The 23,345-nt window shown below is 43.7% G+C and overlaps 1 protein-coding gene and 1 long non-coding RNA gene across 2 annotated transcripts in view; one reads left to right on the top strand and one right to left on the bottom strand.

The window, feature by feature from the left end:
* Positions 1-2,093: 2,093 nt before the first annotated feature.
* On the bottom strand, positions 2,094-22,802 carry LOC118721986. The gene is made up of 3 exons (XR_004988866.1): positions 22,694-22,802; positions 2,853-2,855; positions 2,094-2,106 (listed from the first exon to the last, which is right to left on the bottom strand). It is a non-coding gene; the product is annotated as an uncharacterized LOC118721986 (long non-coding RNA).
* Positions 22,729-23,345, top strand: part of XPNPEP2 (X-prolyl aminopeptidase 2) — a 31,009-nt gene continuing 30,392 nt past the window's right edge. Inside the window, exon 1 of the mRNA XM_036443241.2 lies at positions 22,729-23,019. Within this exon, the coding sequence (XP_036299134.1) occupies positions 22,971-23,019 (49 nt within the window). The 5' untranslated portion in view covers positions 22,729-22,970. The remainder of the gene's footprint in view (positions 23,020-23,345) is intronic.

Below are 23,345 nucleotides of genomic sequence, written 5' to 3'. Positions count from 1 at the left end.
AAGGCATAGACTGGCAAGCCAGCTGCAGTAACCAAGGAAGAAACAGATGGTGAGAGCTCAAGCTAAGTAAATGGAAATGGAGGATATGAGAGATTCCCAATTCTAGTTAGAGGCACCTGAAAGGGAATGATTTTCAATCAACATGCTTCCCTTCTAGACTCAAAATCCCATGAGGGTAGGGACTGTGCATTCCTCATTCATCATGTACCCCCAGGATCTGGCATAATGTTTGGCATATAATAGGTGCTTAGCAAGTGTTGAATGAATGAATGAATGAATGAATGAATGAATTTCATGCATGCCTCCATGCAGACAGACACTCAATAAGAGTAAGAATGGTCAACAATGCCAAAACCGGTTTGTGGACTGAAGGGTCCCAGGTTCGATACCGGTCAAGGGCATGTACATTGGTTGCGAGCACATTCCCTGCCCCAACCCGCGGCAGGGCAACAACGGGGTACGCAGGAACCACCTAAGAGAATGAAACAAACAAGGAACGCGAAGAACGGAGGCAAGACAGGGTTCTGATCAAGCCTCAAAATTTTATTCAAGAACAACGGTTTATAAGCTCTCAGGCTGGGAGGGGAGGGGTAGGAAAAGGGGGGGTTGTCACAAGGTGATTGACTGGGCGGTGGGTACCTGTTCTTAGCTGGTTGGCTATTCCAATGTGGGAGGGATAACAGTTTTGGCGGGCTTTTTTTGTCGGCGCGTGCTCTTGCTCAACCAGGAAGTGGAACTGACCAGGAAGTGAGACCCGACTTTTTCCTTATGGCTCCAGGCAATTCCTGGTAGGGGGTGTGCAAGAGGCAGCTGGTAGATGTTTCTCTCTCATTGATGTTTCTAGCTCTCTATCCTCTCTCATCCTCTCTGTAAAAAATCAATAAAATATATATATATTTTTTAAAAATGGTCAACAATAAGCAATAGTAATGGAAAATAAAATAGAGGATCATCCAAAAGGTTCCATTATTTTACCTGATTCTTACTAACACTGGACCCATTCTGACAATCTGTGTAGGATGGTAGCCCAGGAGAGAGCTGGAGCAGGCTGATAAAGAAGCCACCTAAAGTAGAACATATGAGTGCTCTGTCGGAAGCACACCAACCACACACCTCCCAGACAGTTCACACAATATAGAACATCACAAAGCAGGTAAATAATGGATGAGAGGAGATATTTTAATGGGGGTATTTACTTCACAAAATAGTTAGCTGAGAATCCATATAAAGTAGCAAACTGCCTTACTATTAAACTTAATTCAAGACCAGGATATAATTTACTGGTTTTTCCATCCAAGACACTGTAAATTAATGATAATAGCCCTGACATGGGAGTCTATAAACCTAACCTTTGGTCTATGAGTTGGAGGGGGGGATAGGCTTCCTGGATTTACATCCTGGCTGCACCTTGGGCAAATGGCTTAACTTTTTTGAGCTGCAGTTTCCTCATCTATAAATTTATTATAATAAAACATCTGATTCTTCCTGATAAAGTATTGTGGTGGTTATGTGAGGTAATGTATGCAATTTGTTCAGCAGTTATATTATAGGGTCTCAGTCAGTGTTGACTTTTACTTTAAATCTTAACTATATGACCTTAAGCAAGTCATTTCCCTTCTCTGTGCCTTGGTTTCCTCATGAACCTGAGGCTTCTTCTAGCCATACCTTAGAGATGCAGTCTCTTCCTGTAGTATGAATTCATCATTGAACACACACAATGGTATCTCTATCCTCCCCCTCTAGGGTCCCCAGTTGATAACTCTGCCCTGACAGGGATCATTGGGACTTTGAGAAATGTGAGAAGGTCCAAATATACACAAGACTAGGATAAAAGCATTTTCCTTAACATACTTCATAAACATCCAAACTTACACAGCTCCTACCCTTAAGTTCTAGCCCTTTGGCCCCTCACAAGCTGCCCTACTTCCTCAACTATGTTCATCCCAGGCCCTAATGGAGAGTGATCCCAAGAACACTTCTCTCCTTTGGACAGCATCCCTAGCCCACCCCGCATTTGGAATTAGAACCCCAAGTCCCTTAGATTTCTTTTCCCCACCCTACTCCAACCTAGGGAGCTGCTATTGCACCAACCTCTGCTGCCCTCTGCTGTCTGGCTCCAGACATGATGGCTCCAGTTGGGCAGGTTAAGTCAGCTTCCAAGCACCTTTCAGTTCCTCTAGTCCCTAGATGCCAGCCTGACCTCAGAACACAACACAGGATGGGGGTTGGGAGTACTAGAAGACAGCAACCAATGAACATATATATGCATAGCCTATGACCATCTCCATAAGCATAGCTCATAGGCACAGACAATAATGTGGTGAAGGACTGGGCAGTGGTGGGGACAGAGGCTGGGTAGAGGAGAGCAAAAGATGGCGGGGAGGGGGAGATATGAGAGACCTCTGTAATAGTGTCAACTATAAAAAAAATAAGGATATCTCCTTCAATATTCATGTTCAACCTTAGTCAACATAAATGCATGACAATCTTTCCTATTTAGACCCAACATACCAAGCCATAGCTGGTGCAGTCCATGAGTTTGGAGCTGTTGTCTTCAGCAAAGAAGACAAGCTGCTAGAGTCACCCATGTTCTCATCTAAGTCTCATTCTTGAAAATTCAATGATAATTTATTGAGCACTCTCTGTGTACAAGGCATTATGCCAAATACTGCATGTGCTTATCTTATTATATCCTGACAACTACCTTACAAGTAGGTAAAATTATTATCCCTATTTTACAGATGAAGGAACTGAGACTCAAAGAAGTGCAAGTCTTTCCTATGGTCACAGAACCAGTGAGTGGCAGAGATGTGGCAACTGCCATAGACCCTAACTGATTTGTCTGCCTCCACTCTCTTTCCTCCAAACTAGCCTCCATGCCATAGTCACTGGTTGACTTTGCAGTTTTATATCTGGATGGCTATAGCAGCTCACCTTTTTTGCTAAAGAAAACAGCTCTAAATTCATGGACAACAGCAGCTATGGCTTGGGTATGTCTGGTCTGAATACAGAAGACTGTGTGTATGATTGTGTTAAGGAAGAACACAAATGTTGCAGAAGATATTTATGATGATAATTAGATGTGAAGTAATGTATGCAATTTGTTCAGCAGTGCAACATGATTTGACAAAATATGGTTATTGACTATGAAGGACAGTGAAGAGGGAAGAGTCTGAAATGATTCTCAGTATTCTGGCTTGGGCAACTGGGTGTAAAGGGATGCTAATCATTAAAATAGGAACATTGAACATTACTTGGATAAGGAATGAGAAGGAAATGAAGAGATTCATTTTGGACATGGTGAATATGGGTTAGCCAGAGGGAGATGGTCAGTGAGCAATTGGTTTTTTAAGTCCAGAGCTCAGGAAAGAGGTCTGGACTGGCATCAGCTTAGGGTTGAAATTTTTTTCAAGGACAGTGGGATGCAAGAAAAAAGACAAGGACTGAAGCCAGAGCATCAACATTTAAGGGGAAGGTAAAATCAAAGGAGTGTAGGTAGATGACATGGATAGAGGAAGAAAACCAGGAAAAAAATTGTCAAGGAAATCAAAGAAAAGGAAGAATTCTACTAGATCAGTTACCATGGAAAGGTCAGTGCCCTTTAAAATTCTCCTTTAGCCCACCAGCATAGCTCAGTGGTTGAGCATTGACCTATGAACCAGGAGGTCGTGGTTTGATTCCCAGTCAGAGCACATGGCCCGGTGTGGCAAGTTCCTGAAGCCGTGAGTCGGGCCCTGGATATCCTGGGCAGAGAGGGGGCTCTGTGTTGGAGAGGAGATGGGGGCTCCAGGCAGATGAGGTTAGTTTCCCACCAATGTCACAGGAGGGCAGGCCTCAGGCAGCAAGCCAGGTTTTGGTGTGCACTGACTGAGCTTCGTGGGCCCCTCCGTGCATACTCTCCTCTGCCTCAGTGAGCACAGGAGTGCAAGTGGGCCTGAAGTCCTAGGCAAATGGCCGCCAGGATGCATTGAGGGTGAGGGTGGGGCCATACCATGGTAGGTCCCTGGCACTGATCCCTCCATCCCAGTGGGCTATTCTGGGAGAGACACACCCAGCCTGAGCTCTGCTCCTCCCAAGTCCCACAGGACAGCCCAGCAAGGTGTAGCCTACAAACAGGTGAGAGGGCTGAAGCCCGCACCGGTACTGGTCCCACAACCTTGGTCCTTCAATAAGTGTCCTGGCCAGCTAGCCAGCTTTCCCTCTACCAGGGTGAGAGCCCCTGCAGGTAGGACAGTGGGGTAGGGGGGTGGGAAACGGGGTGGCTGTGTGTGGGAGGGGTGTTCGCTTGGGTCCCCATCAGCCCACACTTGCCCTCTCCTCCTAGGACAAGTCCCGGAAGAAGAGGCCAGTCAAAATGGACAGAGCCGGGGCCTGCCCAAGAGCATGTGCATGAATGGCACCGATTCAGTGCAGCTAAGCACCAGATCGAGGGCAGAGCGCCGGGCCAGTGCTGCCTCCAACCCTGCCCGCAAGGCCTGTTCTACTAGTGGCAAGATCCGTCGGCTGTCAGCCTGCAAGCAGCAGTGAGGGCGGTCAGCCATAGCCCGTCTCAGAGAGCCCTGGCCATGTGCCATGACCCAGGTCCTCTTCCATCTTCCCAACGACTGCTGACCACACAGGAAGGCCACCGCCACACCCTTCGTTCTGACAATCCCTCGGGAAGCTGAGGGGATGCTCTGGAGGGCTGTTGCTGGGGGCAGCAGAGACTGGGTCTGTTCCCCCTCTCCCATCGTGGGCAGTGGATACAACCTCCTGTTACCTCTGCAATCCTGTGCTAGGCCCCTTTCCTGGCCAGGGGAGGGTGAGGCCAGGCCACAGGCCCTGCACAGACCTCGCCGTGCACTTTACGTTTAGACTACTGGTTCTCACCGACTTTTCTTTACTTTGCTACATGTTAGCACCTCCCGTACCTAGTGATGTGTTCAAACAAACTGCAGCCCATCACGAGTTGACGGGCCTGCCCGCTGAGACGCATGCCCAGTGCCCGTGGGAGCCAGGTGGCTGCCTTTTTGTTGTTTGGTTGGTTCCTCTTTTTTTTTTTTTTTTATAAAAAATAAAACAGGTCGATTTGAAAAAAATAATAATAATAATAAATAAATAAATAAAAGTCACCCTAAAACTTAGTGGCTTAAAACAACGTAAATCATTGCATTATCTTTCATGATTTCTGTGGGTAAGGAATTTGGGGAGCTGAGTACTCTGGCTCAAAGTCCCTTATACAGTTTCAGTCAAAGAGTGGCTAGAGTTGGAGCACTGTAGGGAGGGAGGTGGCTGGAGCATTTGAGACTGGTCAGGCATCTCTCTCTCTTCATATGGTCTCAGGGCCTTGCCAAACCACCTCTCTCCATGAGCTACTTTGATCTTCTTCACAGCATGGAGGTCTCAGGGTAGGTGATCTGTTTATTTTTTATTTTTTAAAATATTTTTATTGATTTCAGAGAGGAAGGGAGAAAGAGAGAGAGAGAGAGAGAGAGATGAAAACATCAATGAGAAAGGATCATTGATCAGCTGCTTCCTACATGCCCCCCCACCAGAGATGGAGTCTGCAACCCAGTCAGTCATGAACTTGAATCTGTGACCTTCTACTTCATAGGTTGATGCTCAACCACTGAGCAACACCAGCCTGGATAGGTGAACTGTTTACATGGCAGGTGAGGATCTCATATTTTTATATATCAGCAGCAAACAATCCAAAAGGAACTTAAGAAAACAGTTTCATTAATGATAGCAAGCAAAATAACAAAGTATCTATCAATAAATATAGCCAAGGAAGAGAAATACTTATATACTAAAAAGTGAAAAACATTGCTTACACAAACTAAAGACCTAATAAGTGGAAAGATCTGTGTTCATAGATTAGAAGACTTAATATTATTAAGTGGCAGTACTGCCTAAAGTAATCTAAAAATTGAATGCAATCCTTATCAAAATTCCAGTGGTGTTTTTTGCAAAAGTGGAAAAGCTGAGCACCAAATTCATATGGAATTACAAAGGGGCCTCGATAATCAAAACAATCTTGAAGAAGAATAAAATTGAAAGACTCACACTTCCAGTTTCAAAGCTTGCTACAAAGCTACAGTAACCAAAATAGTGTGGTACCAGCATAAAGACAGATATACAATATGCCATTTAAATAGCATGGAGAATCTAGAAAGAAACCCTTACATCTATGGCCTTGACCAGGATGCAAAGATCATTATACAAAATTAACTCAAGCCCTGGCTGGTTTGGCTTAATGCAGCGTTTTTCAACCGCTGTTCCGCGGCACACTAGTGTGCCGCGAGATGTTGCCTGGTGTGCCGTAGGTGCAGACAAGACAAGAATTTTATAATTTTTCACTATTTTGTTTACTTAATATTTCATAATAAAGTCATTATAAAATACTTTCTTTGTGTTTATTTGATTCCTATTCAAGAGAATTACTTTATATATAGTCAATATAGGCACAGAGTTAAATTTTTTAACATTTTCTAATGGTGGTGTGCCTCGTGATTTTTTTCATGAAACAAGTGTGCCTTTGCCCAAAAAAGGTTAAAAACACTGGCTTAATGGATAGAGCGTCAGTCTGCAGACTGAAGGGTCCTGGGTTCAAATCCAGCCAAGGGCACATGCCTGGATTGCGGACTTGATCCCCAGGAGGGGGCATGCAGGAGGCAGCCAATCAATGATTCTCTCTCATCATTGTTTCTATCTTTCTCTCCCTCTCCCTTCCTCTCTAGAATCAATAAAATATATATATATTTTAAAATTAACTAAAAATAAATTAATGGCCTAAATGTGAGAAAAAATTATAAAACCCTTACAAGAAAACATAGAGGAAAATCTTTATGACCTTAGATTTGTCAATAAATTCTTAGATATGACACCAAAAACACAAACAAAAAAAGAAAAAATAAATAATTTAACGTTATCAAAATTTGTTCATCAAAAGGCATTATCAAGAAAATGAAAAGAGCCCTAGAACATCAGCCTGCAGACTGAAAGATCCCCGGTTTGATTCTAGTCAAGAGTTGTGAGCTCAAGGATCCAAGATGGCTGCGCCCAGGTAAACACCTAGCCGCAGCTGCACACAACAATTTCAATAAAATACAACTAAAATATAAAATGGACATTACCCAGAACTACAGGAAAGTCAACTGACTGGAAATTCTACAATGAGAAGCAAGGAGAAAACCAGAAGGAAGTGTGGAGGAGCTGTAAAAGTCTGAGGTACGGAGACACGCAGTGCGCGGAGAGGACGGAGCCAGAGAGGAGGGAGGCCGAGTGCCTGGCTGGCAGTCCCTAGCGGGAAGGAGATAAATGCTCTGACTGTGTTGGGCCCCAGTTCTGACTGCTCTGAACCCCAGTTCTAGGCCAGACCCCGGGGACCCAGGCTCATCCATAGGGAGCTCGGCTGTAAGGCGGAACCCTGGGGAAGCGGCAAAAGGAGGTCCTGGCGGTGCACACTTTGCTGGCAAAGAAGGGTCGGTCCGCTGTGCCGCGGGATTGCCCTGGAGGGAAGGAAACTGGGGCTCCAGTCTTCTCTGAACGCCACCTCCAACTCCACTTCCAACTGAACTGAACCCCAATACCGGGCACATTGGGGGAGAGCATAGACTGTTTGGCAGCAGGTGAAAATCGAGGACACCTATCTCTCAGAGGCGCTTTGCAGATAGTACTGAAGGACCCGGAGCAGCAGGAGCCGCATAGGGCGGGGCTGACGGAAGCCAAGGCTGTAGGCTCCACCGGAAATCCCGTCCCATTTGTAACTGCGAAATGCGACAACGAAATCGATCACAAACGAAAGAAATGGAGGACAAAAAGCGACTGGATATAGAGTTCAAATCTAAGCTTATAAGGTTTTTCAAGAATTTCCTAGAAAAGATGGATAAGACCTATGAGGATATGAAAAGAGATCAACTAGAATTAATAAGGAGTCAACAAGAAATGATAAGGGATCAACAAGAAATAAAGAATACATTGTCTGAAATAAAAAATATTATACAGAGTCCTAAAAACAGAATGGAAGATCGCAAGAATCAAGTCAAAGATTTGAAACATAAAGAACCAGAAGACACTCCTCCACAAAAGCTAGAAGGCAAGAGAATCCAGAAAATTGAAGATAATGTAAGAAACCTCTGGGACAACTTCAAGCGAACCAACATCAGAATTATGGGGGTCCCAGAAGATGAGAGAGAGCAAGATATCGAAAACATACTGAAAGAAATAGTGACAGAAAACTTCCCCCACTTGGGGAAAGAATTAGACTTACAAGTCCAGGAAGCGCACAGAACTCTAAACAAAAGGAATCCAAAGAGGACCACACCAAGACACATCAAAATTAAAATTCCAAGAGCAAAAGACAAAGAGAGAATATTAAAAGCAGCAAGAGCAAAGAAGGTAGTTACCTATAAAGAAGCACCTATACGATTGTCAGCTGACTTCTCAACAGAAACCATGCAGGCCAGACGGGAATGGCAAGAAATATTCAAGGTGATGAATAGTAAGAACCTACAGCCAAAGATAATCTATCCAGCAAAGCTATCACTCAGAATCGAAGGTCAGATAAAGAGCTTCACTAATAAAAAAAAAAGCTAAAGGAGTTCATCAACACCAAACCAGAATTATATGAATTGCTGAAGGGGGTTCTTTCAGAAGAGAAAGTAAATAAAGATAAAAATTATGAACAACAAATACGTAACTATCAACAAGTGAATCTAAAACCCAAGGAAATTAAAAAAAATCTGATGAACAATATTAACTGTTGAATATATTTAATAGAATCAGAGGTATGGAAGGGGAGTGAACTGACGATTCTTGGGGAAAAGGGGAGAGGGGGATGTGGGAAGAGACTGAACATAAACTGTGCACCTATGGATGAGGACAACGGGGAGTGGGGAAAGGGCAGAGGGTGGGGTGGGAACCTGGTGGAGGAGAGCAATGGTGGGGGGGGGGAGGAACATTTGTAATAATATGGACAATAAAAACTTATTTTTTTAAAAAAAACATTTAAAAAAAAGAGTTGTGAGCTCAATATCCAGTAGGGAGCATGCAGGAGGCAGCCTATTAATGGTTCTCATTCATCAGTGATGTTCCCATCTCTCCCTCTCCCTCTCCCTTCCTCTTTGAAATCAATAAAAATATTTTTTAAAAAGAAAAAAAGATAACCTACAAAATGGGAGAAAATATTTGCAAACTCTGTATCTGTTAAGGGCATACTGTCCAGAATATATACTCTCACAACTCAACAACAAACCAATTTTAAAATGGACAAGGGAGTTGAAATGGACATGTCTCCAAAGAAAATATACAAGTGTCCAACAAGCACATGAAAAGATGATTAGCATTATTAGTCATTAGGGAAACACAAAACAAAACCATGAGATACCATTTCACAATCATTAGATTGGCTACAATTTTTAATAAATAGAAAATAACATGTTGGTGAGGCTTTGTAGAAATTTAAACACTAATACATTGCTAGTAGTAATGTAAAATTATGTGAAAACTGATTCCTCAAAAAGTCAAACAAAATTACCACATGACCCAGCAATTTCACTCTTAGGTATATACCCAAAAGAATTGAAAACAGGTGTTGAAACAAAAACTTGTACGTGAATGTTGATAGGTACAGTCTTTGCAATGGCCAAAAAGTTAAAACAACCCAAATTTCTGTCAACAGATGGATGGATGAACAAATTGTAATACAGCCGTACGATGGATTATTCAGCCATAAGAAAAATGAAGTGCTGATGCGTGTTACAACTTAGATGAACCTTGAAGACATTACATGAAGTGAAAGCATCCATACACACAAAAGGTCACATAATAAACAATTCTATTTATATGAAATGTCAAGAGTAGGCAAATCTACAGGGACAGAAATCAGATTAGTGGTTGCCAGAGGCAGAAAGACAAGAAGAAAGAATAGGGTGTAACTGCTCAATAGGTATGGAGTTTGATTTTGGAGTGGTGGAAATGTTTTGAAACTACTAGGAATGGTGGTTTCACAATGTTGTGAATGTACCTAATTCTATTGTTCTCTGTAAAATGATTACTTTTGTTATGTTAATTTCACCTCAATTTTTAAAAAAGGAATGTTGCATCAAATAAAGCAGTATCACCTCTTCTGATCTAGCTTCAGAAACCGGGTCATATCATAATCAGCATATGCTATTGGTCAAAATGGTCACAAAACCCTCCCGACTTCAAAGGGAGTAAATATAGCCCCTACTCTTAATGGGAGAACACCCCAGAGGTCATTGGTGACTCTAACAAGAGCACCTGTAATGGAGTAGTAGGGGCTAAAAGCAGGCCACCCACAATGGGTGATTGTGAGGATGGAAAAATTGACCAGAGCACAAAATACCTGAATCAATGAAAAGACATGGTATGTTCCAGGACAAAAAGGCTCAGTTTTATAAAGATAGATATTCTCACCAGATGAATACATATTATACATTTAAGCAATCTCAACTTGAATCGTAACATTTATTTTTATAAGACTTGAAGAGCTGATCTTGAGATATAGAGAAGAAAATATGTAATTATGACAAAGAAGTATTTGAAAAGGAGGAAGGAAGGCTACACTATAAGGTTATAGTAATCAAAATAGCATGTTAGTAGCATAAAAACAGACACAGATCACTGGAACAGAATAGAGAGCCTAGAAATAAACCATGCCTATATGGTAAATTAATACATACCAAAAGAGGCAAAAACATACAATGGGGTAAAGGCAGTTCAGTCAGTAAATGGTGTTGGGGAAACTGGACAGATGCATGCAAAAAAAGAAAGAAAGAAAGAGAAAGAAAAAGAAAGGAAGGAGGAAGGAAGGAAGGAAGGAAGGAAGGAAGGAAGGAAGGAAGGAAGGAAGGGAGGGAGGGAGGGAGGGAGGGAGGGAAGGAGGGAGGGAGGGAGAGAGGGAGGGAGAGAGAGAGAGAGAGAGAGAGAGGGGGAGAGAGAAAGGAAAGAGAGAGAGAAAGAAAGAAAGAAAGAAAGAAAGAAAGAAAGAAAGAAAGAGACCAGACCACCTTCCATACACCAAGAATATAGGAGAATAAACTCAAAATGGATTAAAGAGTTAAATATAAAACTCTTAGAAGGAAACATAGATAATAAATTCTGACATTTCTTTTAGCAATATTTTTTCTGATATATCTCCTCAGGCAAGGAATATAAAAGAAAAATATAAATAAATGAGACTGCATAAAACTAAAAAGCTTTTGTACAGTGAAGAAAGCCATTAACAAAACAAAAAGGCAATTAGCTGAATGGGAGAACATATTTACCAATGATTCATCTGATAAGAGGTTAATATTCAAAATGTATAAAGAAACCATACAACTCAATACCAAAAAAAAAAAAAAACCACAACAAAACACAATCCAATTTAAAAAATGGGCAAAGGACCTGAATAGAAGTTCTTGAAAGAGAAAATACTGGTGGCCAATAGACATGAAAAGATGCTAACTTGGCCATAAAAAAGAATGAAGTCTTACCATTCTCGACAGCTTGGATGGACCTGGAGGGCATTATGCTGAGTTAAATAAGCCAGTCAAATAAAGACAAATACCATGTAATTACACTTACATGTTGAAATGTAAACAATATATACAAACAAACAAAACAGAAACAGACTCGTAGATATAGAAAACAAATTGATGGTTGCCAGTGGGTAAGGAGGAAAAAGGTGAAGAGATTAAGAAGTACAATTGGTAGTTACAAAATAGTCACTGTGATGTAAAGTAGAGCATAGAATCCTATATATTAAAGAGGTAATATGCAAATTGACCATCACACCATTGTACAAGATGGCTACCACAAGATGGCCAGCAGGGGAGGGCAGTTGTGGGCGACCAGGCAGGCAGGGGAAGGCATTTCGGGGGAACCAGGCCTGCAGGGGAAGGCATTTGGGGGCAATCAGGATGGCAGAGGAGCAGTTAGGTGTCGATCAGGCTGGCAGGGGAGTGGTTAGGGGGTAATTAGGCTGGCAGGCAGAAGTGGTTAGGGGCAGAGATCCAAGGTGGTGGCTTAGGTAAACACACCTAAACTGCTGTTGTGCACAACAATTTCAAAACTACAACTAAAAACAAAATGTCTATCACCCAGAACCACAGGAAAACTGGCTGAAAGAAAGCTCTACAACTAGATTGAAAGAGAAAGTAGCATTCAGGGCACAAGAGCTGAAAAACTGAGGTACAGGCATGAGCACGATATGGGCAGGCGGTGGATCCCAGCTGGTAGCAGGCATTGCTTTCTTCAACCCTTAGTGAGACAAGCTCCCAATCTCTCTAAAATTCAATTTCTGGGGAGAAGCTAGACTGTCTGCCATTGGGTCAGAAAGTGAGGGTGGCTTGCTTGCAGAGCTGAGTGCAAAAATAATTGTTTGCTGGGCTGGGACGTGAGATGCAGGAACACGGTCAGAGAGGCAGAGAAGGCTGACTGGCAGCCATCGCTGTTTGCCACACCCCAGCCTAATGACATCCTGAGACTCTGCCCTGCACAATCTACAAACACACCCAAGCTCCAAGCAATGGCTTTTGCATATGAATGACCTTTTCTATTGCAGTTTAACCTAGCAAACTTGTAACCTGGTGCAGACAGCTCCAAAGCTTCCAAGCTCCAGGCAGGGAAGAGAGGACTGTGGTTCTCGCTGTAGCTCCTGCTGGGTGGCCTCAGACAGTAGCTGAACTGCACCCCATTGGAGATCCAGAAGCCAGTGTATTTAGTGGTCAGTGTGAGATGACACCAGATTTTAACTACTCTCATAAGGGACACATTCAAGAGACAGACTCAGTGAGCACCAAAGCCCTACAGGAACAAGTCCTCCCCCATAAATGTGTCTCCAGCACAGCAATTCTTCCATTATAGACACAGCGAGTCCTCACAGACAATTGGCCTGGAAGTCAATTCCTCCCAGTGACACAAAAACAAGGGTGTACACACAGTTCACAAAGGGGTGCACCAAGAGTGTCCACATCAGGCAACTGGGAGGCTGATCCATTGAAACATATAGGACACCCAGGCCCACAAAGCTACCCTAGCAACTCAGGTAAACAGCAAAAATGTTGAGAAAAGGAAGGAGATCTCAAACAAAAGAAATGGAGGAGAACAAAAGATTGGATATAGAGTTCAAAACCACAGTTATAAGGTTTTTCAAGAATTTCCTAGAAAAGGCTGATAAATTTCATGAGACCCTCGAGGATATAAAAAAGAAATTAAACCAACTAGAAATTAAACATACACTAACTGAAATAAAAAATATTATACAGAGACCCAACAACAGACCAAAAGAACACAAGAATCAAGTCAAAGATTTAGAATACAAAGAGGCAAAGGACACTCTTCCAGAGAAGCAAGAAGAGAATAGAATCCAGAAAGTTGAAGATAGTGTAAGAAGCCTCTGGGACAACTTCAAGCATACCAACATCAGAATCATGGGGGTGCCAGAAGAAGAGAGAGAGCAAAACACTGAAAACCTATTTGAAGAAATAATGACCGAAAACTTCCCCCACCTGGTGAAAGAAATAGACTTACAAGTCCAGGAAGTGCACAGAATCCCAAACAAGAGGAATCCAAAGAGGAGCACACCAAGACACATCATAATTAAAATGCCAAGAGCAAAAGACAAAGAGAGAATCTTATAAGCAGCAAGAGAAAACAGTTAGTTACCTATAAGGAAGCACCCATACTATTATCAGCTGATCTCTCATTAGAAACTATGAAGGCCAGATGGGAGTGGCAAGAAATATTCAAAGTGATGAATAGCAAGAACCTACAGCCAAGATTACTCTACCCAGCAAAGTTATCATTCAGAATTGAAGGGCAGATAAAAAGCTTCACAGATCAGAAAAAGCTAAAGGAGTACATCACTACCAAACTAGTGTTATATGAAATGCTAAAAGGTGTTCTTTAAAAAGAAGGAAAAGAAAAAAGTAAAGATAAAAATTATGAACAACAAATACATATCTATCAACAAGTGAATCTAAAAGTCAAGTGAATTAAAAATCTGAGGAATAGAATAAACTGGTGAATCTAATAGAATCAGGGGCATAGAATGGGAGGGGATTGATAATTCTCAGGGGGAAAGGGGTGTCTGTGTGGGGGTTATGGGAAGAGACTGGACAAAAATCATACACCTATGGATGAGGACGGTGGTGGGGGAGGTAAGGGCAGAGGGTGGAGTGGGAACCAGGTGGAGGAGAGCTATAGGAGGGGGAAGGAGAAACAATTGTAATAATCTGAACAATAAAGATTTATTTTAAAAAATGTAAATATTGATAAAGTATACACCATCTCTTTTGTTTGATATAATGGCACATCTAAAAAAGATCAATAAATTATAATAAAATAATTCTGGAATAAATAAACAAAATGACATGTTTTTGGTCTATGCTAGCAATAACCATCTAGAATAGGGGTGTCGAACTCAATCAGAGAAGGGGCCAAAATCTAAAATCCAGCCTAAATCGCAGGCCGAATGGTTTACTGAACAGTCATAAACTGTCATTGTGATGGAAACGCAGCGGAGTGCAGTGATGACAGCGCGGTGCGGGCCACATTGCAAGGCCTGGCGGGACAGATTTGGCCCGCGGGCCTTGTGTTTGACACATGTGATAGAACCAGAAATGGGGAAAATGTTGCATTCAGAATAATAAGAAAAATAATAGATAAGAAAAACAAAACTCATACATGTGCTACCTATAAGACATTCACTTCAGATTGAAAGACACAAGCAGCTGGGCTGGTGTTGCTCAGTGGTTGAGCATCTACCTATGAACCAGGAGGTCACAGTTCAATTCCCGGTCAGGGCACATGCCCAGGTTGTAGGATCAATGTCCAGTAGTAGGGGGCATGTAGGAGGAGCTGATCAATGTTCTATCTCATTAATGTTTTTATCTCTCTCTTCCTCTCCCTTCTCTGAAATCAATAAAAACATACTTTAAAAAAAAAGAAAGAAAGACACACTCAGATTGAAAGTAAAGGGATAGAAAAACATGTTACATGCAAATGGAAACAAAACCAAAAAGCTAGGGTAGCAATATTTATGTCAGACCAAATAGTTCATGGCACTGATGCCTGTGCCCTCTCAGGCTGTTGTTTGCATTGTTGCCTTCAATCTGACCTTCCCCATGACCATGCCTGAGGTGCCATTTCTGTGCCTCTCCTGGCAATGCTTGTTCACTTGCTGCTCCCCAAGGTTGCCAAGATGTCCTCTACCACTCTGGCCTGCTGGCTCTCACTTTACTTCTCAGGCCTCCCTTGGGTTCCACTCTTCCAGAGGGTCCCACAGCACAGCTGCTTGAAAGCTGGTTGCTTTACATGCATTTTCTATCAAACAGATGAAATTTTCTGTTATCATGATCTGAACTATGACTTGGGACACCTACTGTCACTGAGTGGGAGAAAAATGCAAATTGGATGGGCAAATTCTGATGGAGGTTAGGCAGGCATTGGTGCCCAGAGATGGCATACTTAAATCAGAAGGCAGGATGACAGGCCTGGGGAGAGAGCAGGGTGCAAAAAAAAGAGGCATGAATGGGAAAAACCCTGAAGAACTTCTCCAATTTCAGAATTTGGCTTTGAGGTGAGACTTGGACCAAAAAGTGAGACAAGCAGAGATGGGCTGCCTGTGGAGGCCAAGCAAGACTTCAAGAACCTTCCAAACATCTGTGATACAAGGACTCTTGGTCATTCACCCTCCTCACCCTGAATCATAGCTTTCCACTTCTGCTGCCAACTTGAGTTCAAGTCCACAAACTGGTGACTAAAGACATTAGTTTTGAGATAAGGAGATAAGGGAGGAACTAGATGTAGCAGGTAAGGTCATCCTTGCCACCAGGGTAAAGACAGGGACTCTGATGATAGAAGCAGAGGGCTGAGTACTATGTGTAGTCTTGGTAGCCTTTGAGATCATCCCCGGGCAGAGTCCAGAAGATGGGGATGGTCACTCATAGTTTTATTTGCTTTCAGAGTTAGCACTTCAGCCCAGCTGATCTTTGGTATAATATTAACTGCCATTTCAGCAGTGTTGGATGCCAGGGGCAGAAATAACAAGGTATAGATGAGACAGGTATGACTTCTAGTTATGTATTTAGCTCAACAGACACTTATGTATTGACTATAGCAAATACATTCTGAGAGCTTCACAGACATTAATCCACTTAACCCTCATCACACCCCTAAGGAAGTTAGTGCTATTATTACCCCATTTCACAGGGAAACTGTGGGCTCACAGAAGTGAAGTGACTGGCACAGTACCATGCAGCTAGTGAGTGGGAGTTAGTATTGAAACTCTGGTATCTGGCTCCTAAGCTGATGAAGGCAGGGCCGTTTGTCTTAGACAGCTGTCTTCAGGGTCATCTAACACTGCCCTTTGCCACAGCACTCCCTTCCCTCCTGCATGATCCCATCAAATTGACCTGCTTGCCCTTCTGGATAACTATTATGGTGCAGATGGGAGGGAAGGGCCTTTGAGGGGGCATTCCCCAAACCTCTGGCTCTGGGAATAACTTTATTCTCAGTCCTGGACTGGAAGGGGCAAAGGGGTAGAGAAAAGATAGTAAGCGTGTCTGCAGGCCCAGACCACACAGGGTTCTCAAAGTTCTTGTCTCCAGTCACTCCTTTGAGGTTGAGGGCTCTGCCTCGGCTTTTGTTCCTCGAGGTAGAATTCACTGAATCTTCTCACTCTTTTTTTCATAGGTGAAGGGAGAGGGAGAGATAGAATCATTGATCATCTGCCTCCTGCACACTCCCTACTAGGTGGGGATCGAGCCCACAACCCAGGCACATGTCTTTGACCAGAATCGAACCTGGGACCTTTCAGTCCACAGGCCAACGCTCTATCCACTGAGCCAAACTGGCTAGGGCCTTCTCACTTATTTAGACTTCCCTCCTTCAGAGAGTCCTAGGAAGGCCCCCTTTCCCTCTTCAAGATGGTCCATTCTATTGTATTTGTATGGATTCTCAAAGCTGCCTTAAACTTGTGCTTGTAAGCAGAGTATAACTACATTAAAAATAATGGAGGGATGAGGACACATATGTATTACCTTAATCAATAAAGAAATTTAAAAAATAAAAATGGGACCTCCAGGCTAGGTGAACATTTGTTCATTGGGTCTGTTTTTTTCTCAGAAGTATTCCTTTCCATGCCTGGCTGGTGTGGTTCAGTGGTTGAACATGAACCAGAAGGTCAGGTCATAGGTCAACTCCCAGGTTGTAGTATCTATCCTCAGTAGGGGACCTGCAGGAGGCAGTTGATCAATTATTCTCATAATTAATGTTTCTATCTCTCTTCCTCTCCATTCCTCTTTGAAATCAATAAAAATATATGTTTTTTTGTGTGTTTTTTTGTGTGTTTTTTTTTGTTTTTTGTTTTTTTAAGAAGTGTTCCTTCCAGGCTGAGGGTTCTAGAGGACAATTACTGGGAGCTGCTTTGGCACTGGTACAGCAAGCTGTCAACTAATTCAATAGCTGTGGAGACAAAGCTGGGCCCAGTTTCACCACTTCCATCATAGGGAGCCATGCTGGTTAGGAGAACCAAAGTCATGTTCCAAAAGCTATAACAGAAATGTCCAGTCCAGTTAACCAAATTTGTCTTCTGGGAACCCCCAAACTCCCTTCTCTAGGTCTTCTTTCTCCTTCAGTGGCATCCCCTAATCCAGTGGTTCCCAATCTTTTCTAGTATTTGGTCATGCCCCACCTAAGCATCTCTAAAATTCTGATGTTCCCCACCCCATGACATAAAATTAATTATTATTTAAAATATTTTTTATTGATTTTTTACAGAGAGGAAGGGAGAGAGATAGAGAGCTAGAAATGTCAATGAGAGAGAAACATCGACCAGCTGCCTCTTGCACACCCCCTACCGGGGATGTGCCTGCAACCAATGTACATGCCCTTGACAGGAATCGAACCTGGGACCTACCACTGAGCCAAACCGATTTCGGCAATTAATTATTATTTAAAAAGTGAATTCCTGGGAGAAACCAAGATGGCGGCATAGGGTAGACACCCAAATGCAGCCTACCACAACAAATTTGAATTTAGAACTGAAAAACAGGGGAGGCATTGCCCTGAAGCGCAGGACAGCTAGCTGAGAGGAGGCTCTGCCATCTGGGAAAGAGAGAGAAGGTACACTGAACCTCAGGAACTGTGAAGGTATGGAGAACTGTGTGCGCGGAAAAAGCACTGGCTTACTCCCGGCGCAGAGAGGAGGGGCTGGACCGAGATTGCTGCTGGCTTACTCCCGGTGTGCAGAGAGGGCAGGCCGGGCTGAGTTCGCTACTGGCTTACTCCTGGAGCACGGAGAGGGTGAACAGCTAACAGGCGGCTGGCTTTCTTGTTCGAGAGGAAAACAGAATCACCCTATTGCTCTGATAGACGGCCACAGACAGGGAGAGGCCAGACTGTCAGGCAGCAGGCAGAGATCTCTTGGAGGTGTGTGAAGCCAGAGGCCATTACTGTGGGTCTTGGGAAGGAGCCGAAGGGAAAACAAAGTTTGTCTGTACCAACCCGAGACTCCGCCCCATCAGTGGCTGAGCACAGAAGCTCTCCCAGAGGCTGGCTTTCTCTAAGGAGGGACTGGCCGGAATCCAAAGTTTGTCTGCGCCTTTACCAAAGAGGTGCACGCGCGCCTGCAACCAATCTTCCGAAACTCTCCAGGAGCAGAACTTTTCTAAGGCGAGACTGACAGGGAACCAAAGATTGTCTGCACCACCCTGAGACCCTGCCCTATCCAAGCAGAGTACAGAAGCCCTCCTAGCTGAGACACTGCTGATCCTCACAGCCAATTGGCTTGGAGATCAACGCTTCCCAGTGATACCAACAATAAGCAAGGCTTAACAACAAGACTGCACACACTGCCCACAAAGGGCTACACCAAGACTGTCCACTGCAGGTAACTGGGAAGGCTGTGCTACTGGGCTCTACCATAACACCTAGCACACAAAGCTATTCCATCAAATCAGGGAAACAACTAAAATGCAGACAAGAAGAAGGATACAAAGGAAGGAGATGGAGGAAAAGAAAAGATTGGACATTGAGTTCAAAACTACAGTTATAAGGTTATTCAACAATATCCTAAAAAAGGTCGATAAAATAAATGAGACCTATGAGGATATAAAAAGGAAGCAACTAGAAATAATAAGGGATCAACTAGAAATGTAGAAAACATTGTCTGAAATAAAAAAATATTATACAAAGTCCTAAAAACAGACTGGAAGATCGCAAGAATCAAAACAAAGATTTAGAACACAAAGAGCCAGAGGACACTCCTCTGCAGAAGGGAGAAGATAAGAGAATCCAGAAAGTTGAAGATAGTGTAAGAAACCTCTGGGACAATTTCAAGCTAACCAACATCAGAATTATGGGGGTTCCAGAAGAAGAGAGAGAGCAAGATACCGAAAGAATACTAGAAGAAATAGTGACAGAAAACTTCCCCCACCTGGGGAAAGAAATAGACTCACAAGTCCAGGAAGCCCGCAGAACCCCAAACAAAAGGAATCCAAGGAGGACCACACCAAGACACATCCTAATTAAAATGCCAAGAGCAAAAGACAAAGAGAGAATATTAAAAGCAGCAAGAGAAAAGCAGGTAGTGACCTATAAAGGAGCACCCATAAGATTGTCAGCTGATTTCTCAACAAAAACCATGCAGGCCAGACAGGAATGGCAAGAAATATTCAGGGTGATGAATAGCAAGAACCTACAGCCAAAAATAATCTACCCAGCAAAGCTATCACTCAGAATCAAAGGACAGATAAAGAGCTTCACAAATAAATAAAAAAAAGCTAAAAGAGTTCATCACCACCAAAACAGAATTATATGAATTGCTGAAGGGGGTTCTTTCGGAAGAGGAAGAAGATAAAGATAAAAATTATGATCAACAAATACATAGCTATCAACAAGTGAATCTAAAAACCAAGGGAATTAAAAAATCTGATGAACAATATTAACTGGTGAATATAATAGAATCAGAGGTATGGAAGGGGAATGGAATGACGATTCTCAGGGAAAAGGGGAGTGGGAGTGCGGAAGAGACTGAACAAAAACTGTGCACCTATGGATGAGGACAATGGGGGATGGGGAAAGGACAGAGGGTGGGGTGGGAACCTGGTGAAGGGGAGCAATTGAGGGGGGGAAGAGGATCACATTTGTAATAATCTGAACAATAAAGATTTATTTAAAAAAAAAAAAGTGAATTCCTTCTTATCATTTGCAGCAACCTGGGTGGAATTGGTAAACATTATGCTGAGTGAAATAAGCCAGTCAATAAAATAAAAACACAACATGATCTCACTCATTTATGGATAATAAAGAACATTATAAACTGATGAACAAAAAGATAGATACAGAGACAGTAAAGCAACAAACAGACTGTCAAATTACAGGGGGGAGGGTAGGGAAATATGAGGGAGATAAGAGATCAACCGAAGGACTTGTATGCATGCATATAAGCAAAACCAATGGACAAAAAACTCTGGGGAGGGAGGGCATGTATGGGAGTGGGGGGGGGGGCAATGGTAAGATATGTACACATATAATATCTTAATAAAAATGGGGGGGAAATAAAGTGTTACATAAAAAATTTTTAATTAAAAAATTAAATAAATAAATAAATAAATAAATAAAAAGTGTATTCCTTTTCAAGTGGAGGGAGCATAAAAGGCCATTAGCTTTGTCTAAATAAGCTTCCAAAGAATATGGCATCCATGAAAGAGAAAAATAAAAGAACAAGAGGACAATTGAAGGACTGAAGAAGAAATCACTAGAAAATTTAAAAAAAAAATAATATGAAATGATATGAAGAAATCCTATATAATAAAGAGGGAATATGCAAATTGACCATCACTCCACTACAAAACTGATGGTGCCCACAGTGGAGGCGGGGTTTCTATAACACAAGATGGCTATGCCCACAGCAGAGGTCAAGTTCCCATAAGGAGACTTAAGGGAGCAATCAGCAGGGACCTGAAGCTGTGCTCACCCCTCCGCCAATCCCATGGGGTTTGACTGGGGACCTCAGGCTGCTCCCCCAACCCTGGCACCAGGCCGGGAAACTCAGGCCATGCCCCTAGCTTGGCGGGGCTTGACAGGAGACCTCAAGGTGCATCCTCCCCCCCCAGCCCCAGTGCTGGGCTGGGGCACCTCGGGCTGTGCCCCCCACATGGCAGGACTTGACAGGGTACCTCAGGCCATGTACCCCACCCAGTGGGGCTTGACAAGAGACCTCAGGCCACACCCCCCACCCAGCAGGACTTGACGAGGGACCTCAAGGTGCACCCCCCTCCCTGGTACTGAGCCAGTGGACCTTGGGCTGCTCCCCCTGCCTTGACACCAGGCCAGGCAACCTCAGGCAATGCCCCCCACCCAGCAAAGCTTGACAAGGATATGATCTGCTAGGTCTGGATCTAACCCAATGTGGCGGGCCAGCTGGGTATGGGTTTTGCACAATTTTGAGGCACACATGGGTGGGCAAGGACTTGACTCTGGGTCCCACGGTGCATCCCAGACTCTGACAGGAGGGAGATTTTCGTATACCTTTTACTAATTTTTCTTTCATCTCTGACACTTTTATTACAGAGAAAGGGCAAATAGTAATATTAAAATATTTCCTCTAATTAATCCTCTTTTAATGTGCACAGATTTTGTGCATTGGGCCACTAGTAAAAAATAAAGTTTCAAAACATATAATAGATGCGGGGGCCTGATGCGGCGGGGATCTCCCTTTTCTGTGTCCCGCATGGAAAGAGATGAACGAACCGGTTCTAAGTGGAGATGGCCAGGGATTGAGAAATAAAAGAAATAAAGAGAGAAGACACAGAGATAGATTTTAAGCTGGGAGCTGGGAGGGCGCCGACCTCCTCTGCTGAAGAGACAGTTGACGACCTCCTGAGCCACGCAGCACATCTATTTATTCTCCAATCCACAAGGGGGTTTCACAGGAAAACAAGGACCTGGGAGGGCCCAGGGCCCACCCACTCCTTCCGCCCGGACAAACACAAGCCAGGAACTAAGAACATGTCTGCACTCCCAGGGCGGGAGTGCAACTGACAGGACTCCGCCAATATTTCGGGCCCAGTCAACAACAATCTAAAGAATGTCCAGGTGTCTTCCCATTTGGCCCTCTACAAATAGAGAACTGAAATGCATAAATGTGTCACAATATATATTTATATGCTGTCTATGAGGCCCCAAGAACCATAAGAAATGCAAAAAAATTCACTGTCAATAACTCATTCTCAAATAGCTCCCCTTAAAAACCAAATTGCCCCCCTGTGGAGTGTGTGCTCCACATTGGGAACCACTGTCCTAATCCTTCCAAATGGGCCTTTGGGCCTTTCCCCCTCTCAGGTGTGAATGGTATTAACAGTCCCAAGAGAAAGGCAGTCTTACCCTCTGCCAGCAGCACTTTTTCAAAGTGGGCTTTCCTGAGGGGACTCACTGCAGCTCAAGAAAGTAACTGTCTAGCTATAAACAACTTCCCTGAGGAGTGCAGTGGGGCTTCCCAGGTTCTAGGGAGAGAGGTCACTGGCTTTTTCTGACACATACCACCTTAAAGGAGGAGGAAGGATAAACTTCCAGCCAAAGTGGGATTGTAGCCAGAGCCTGGGGTGGGGAGCTAATGGGAAACAGCTTACCGGAGGGAGGGGAACAGAATTCAGGAATGGCCAGAGGCTGGCTGCTGTAGATAAAGGGGACTGAGAGAAACAGATCTTTGGACTCTGCCCCAGGGGCAGGATCACACCTTATTCCTGGAGATTGGTAGCAAGCAGAGGCTTCTCTGCCCACTCTGGGTCCTGGATCCTTCATAAACAACAAAGCAGAAGGGGATTCTTCATCAACCAGCTGGACATCTCCACATCACCAGCCCCTGCCCTCTGGCTGCTCCTGCCGGGGAAAGGCCTGGAGGAAGAGGCCAGGAAAGGAAGAGACCTGCCCTTCTCCCCTGTCCCTCCATTGACCCAGCACCAGCATCTGCAGACTCCATGGCCTGGGCTTCTTGGGGCTGCTGCCCCTGGCTTGTCCTCCTCTCTGGTATGTGCATCCCGATCTCTCCATCCCCTCTGACGCCGGGAGGGTAGGTCCAGAAATGGTTGGAGTGAGGGCTGGACCCAGCTGCCTCTTTTCTCTTGGCCTCCCTCTGTCTTGAGGAAGAACACCAGGGCCAGTCCTTGAGACCCTCAAGACTCAGGTCTAGTCTGTTTAACACCTTTTCATTCCCACCTGTTAAAGGGGAAAAATGATTCTGGCACTTCCTTTAAAGTAAGGAAGAGCCCTGGCCTGTGTTGCTCAGTTGGTTGTGGAGTGTCATCCTGTATACCAGAAGGTTGTGGGTTTGATTCCCAGTCAAGGTATATGCC

This window comes from Pipistrellus kuhlii, unplaced genomic scaffold (assembly GCF_014108245.1).
Source record: "Pipistrellus kuhlii isolate mPipKuh1 unplaced genomic scaffold, mPipKuh1.p scaffold_m20_p_19, whole genome shotgun sequence".
Lineage (NCBI taxonomy): Eukaryota > Metazoa > Chordata > Mammalia > Chiroptera > Vespertilionidae > Pipistrellus > Pipistrellus kuhlii.
Note: the sequence above shows the minus strand (reverse complement) of the source record. Positions and strands in the feature narration are given on the sequence as shown.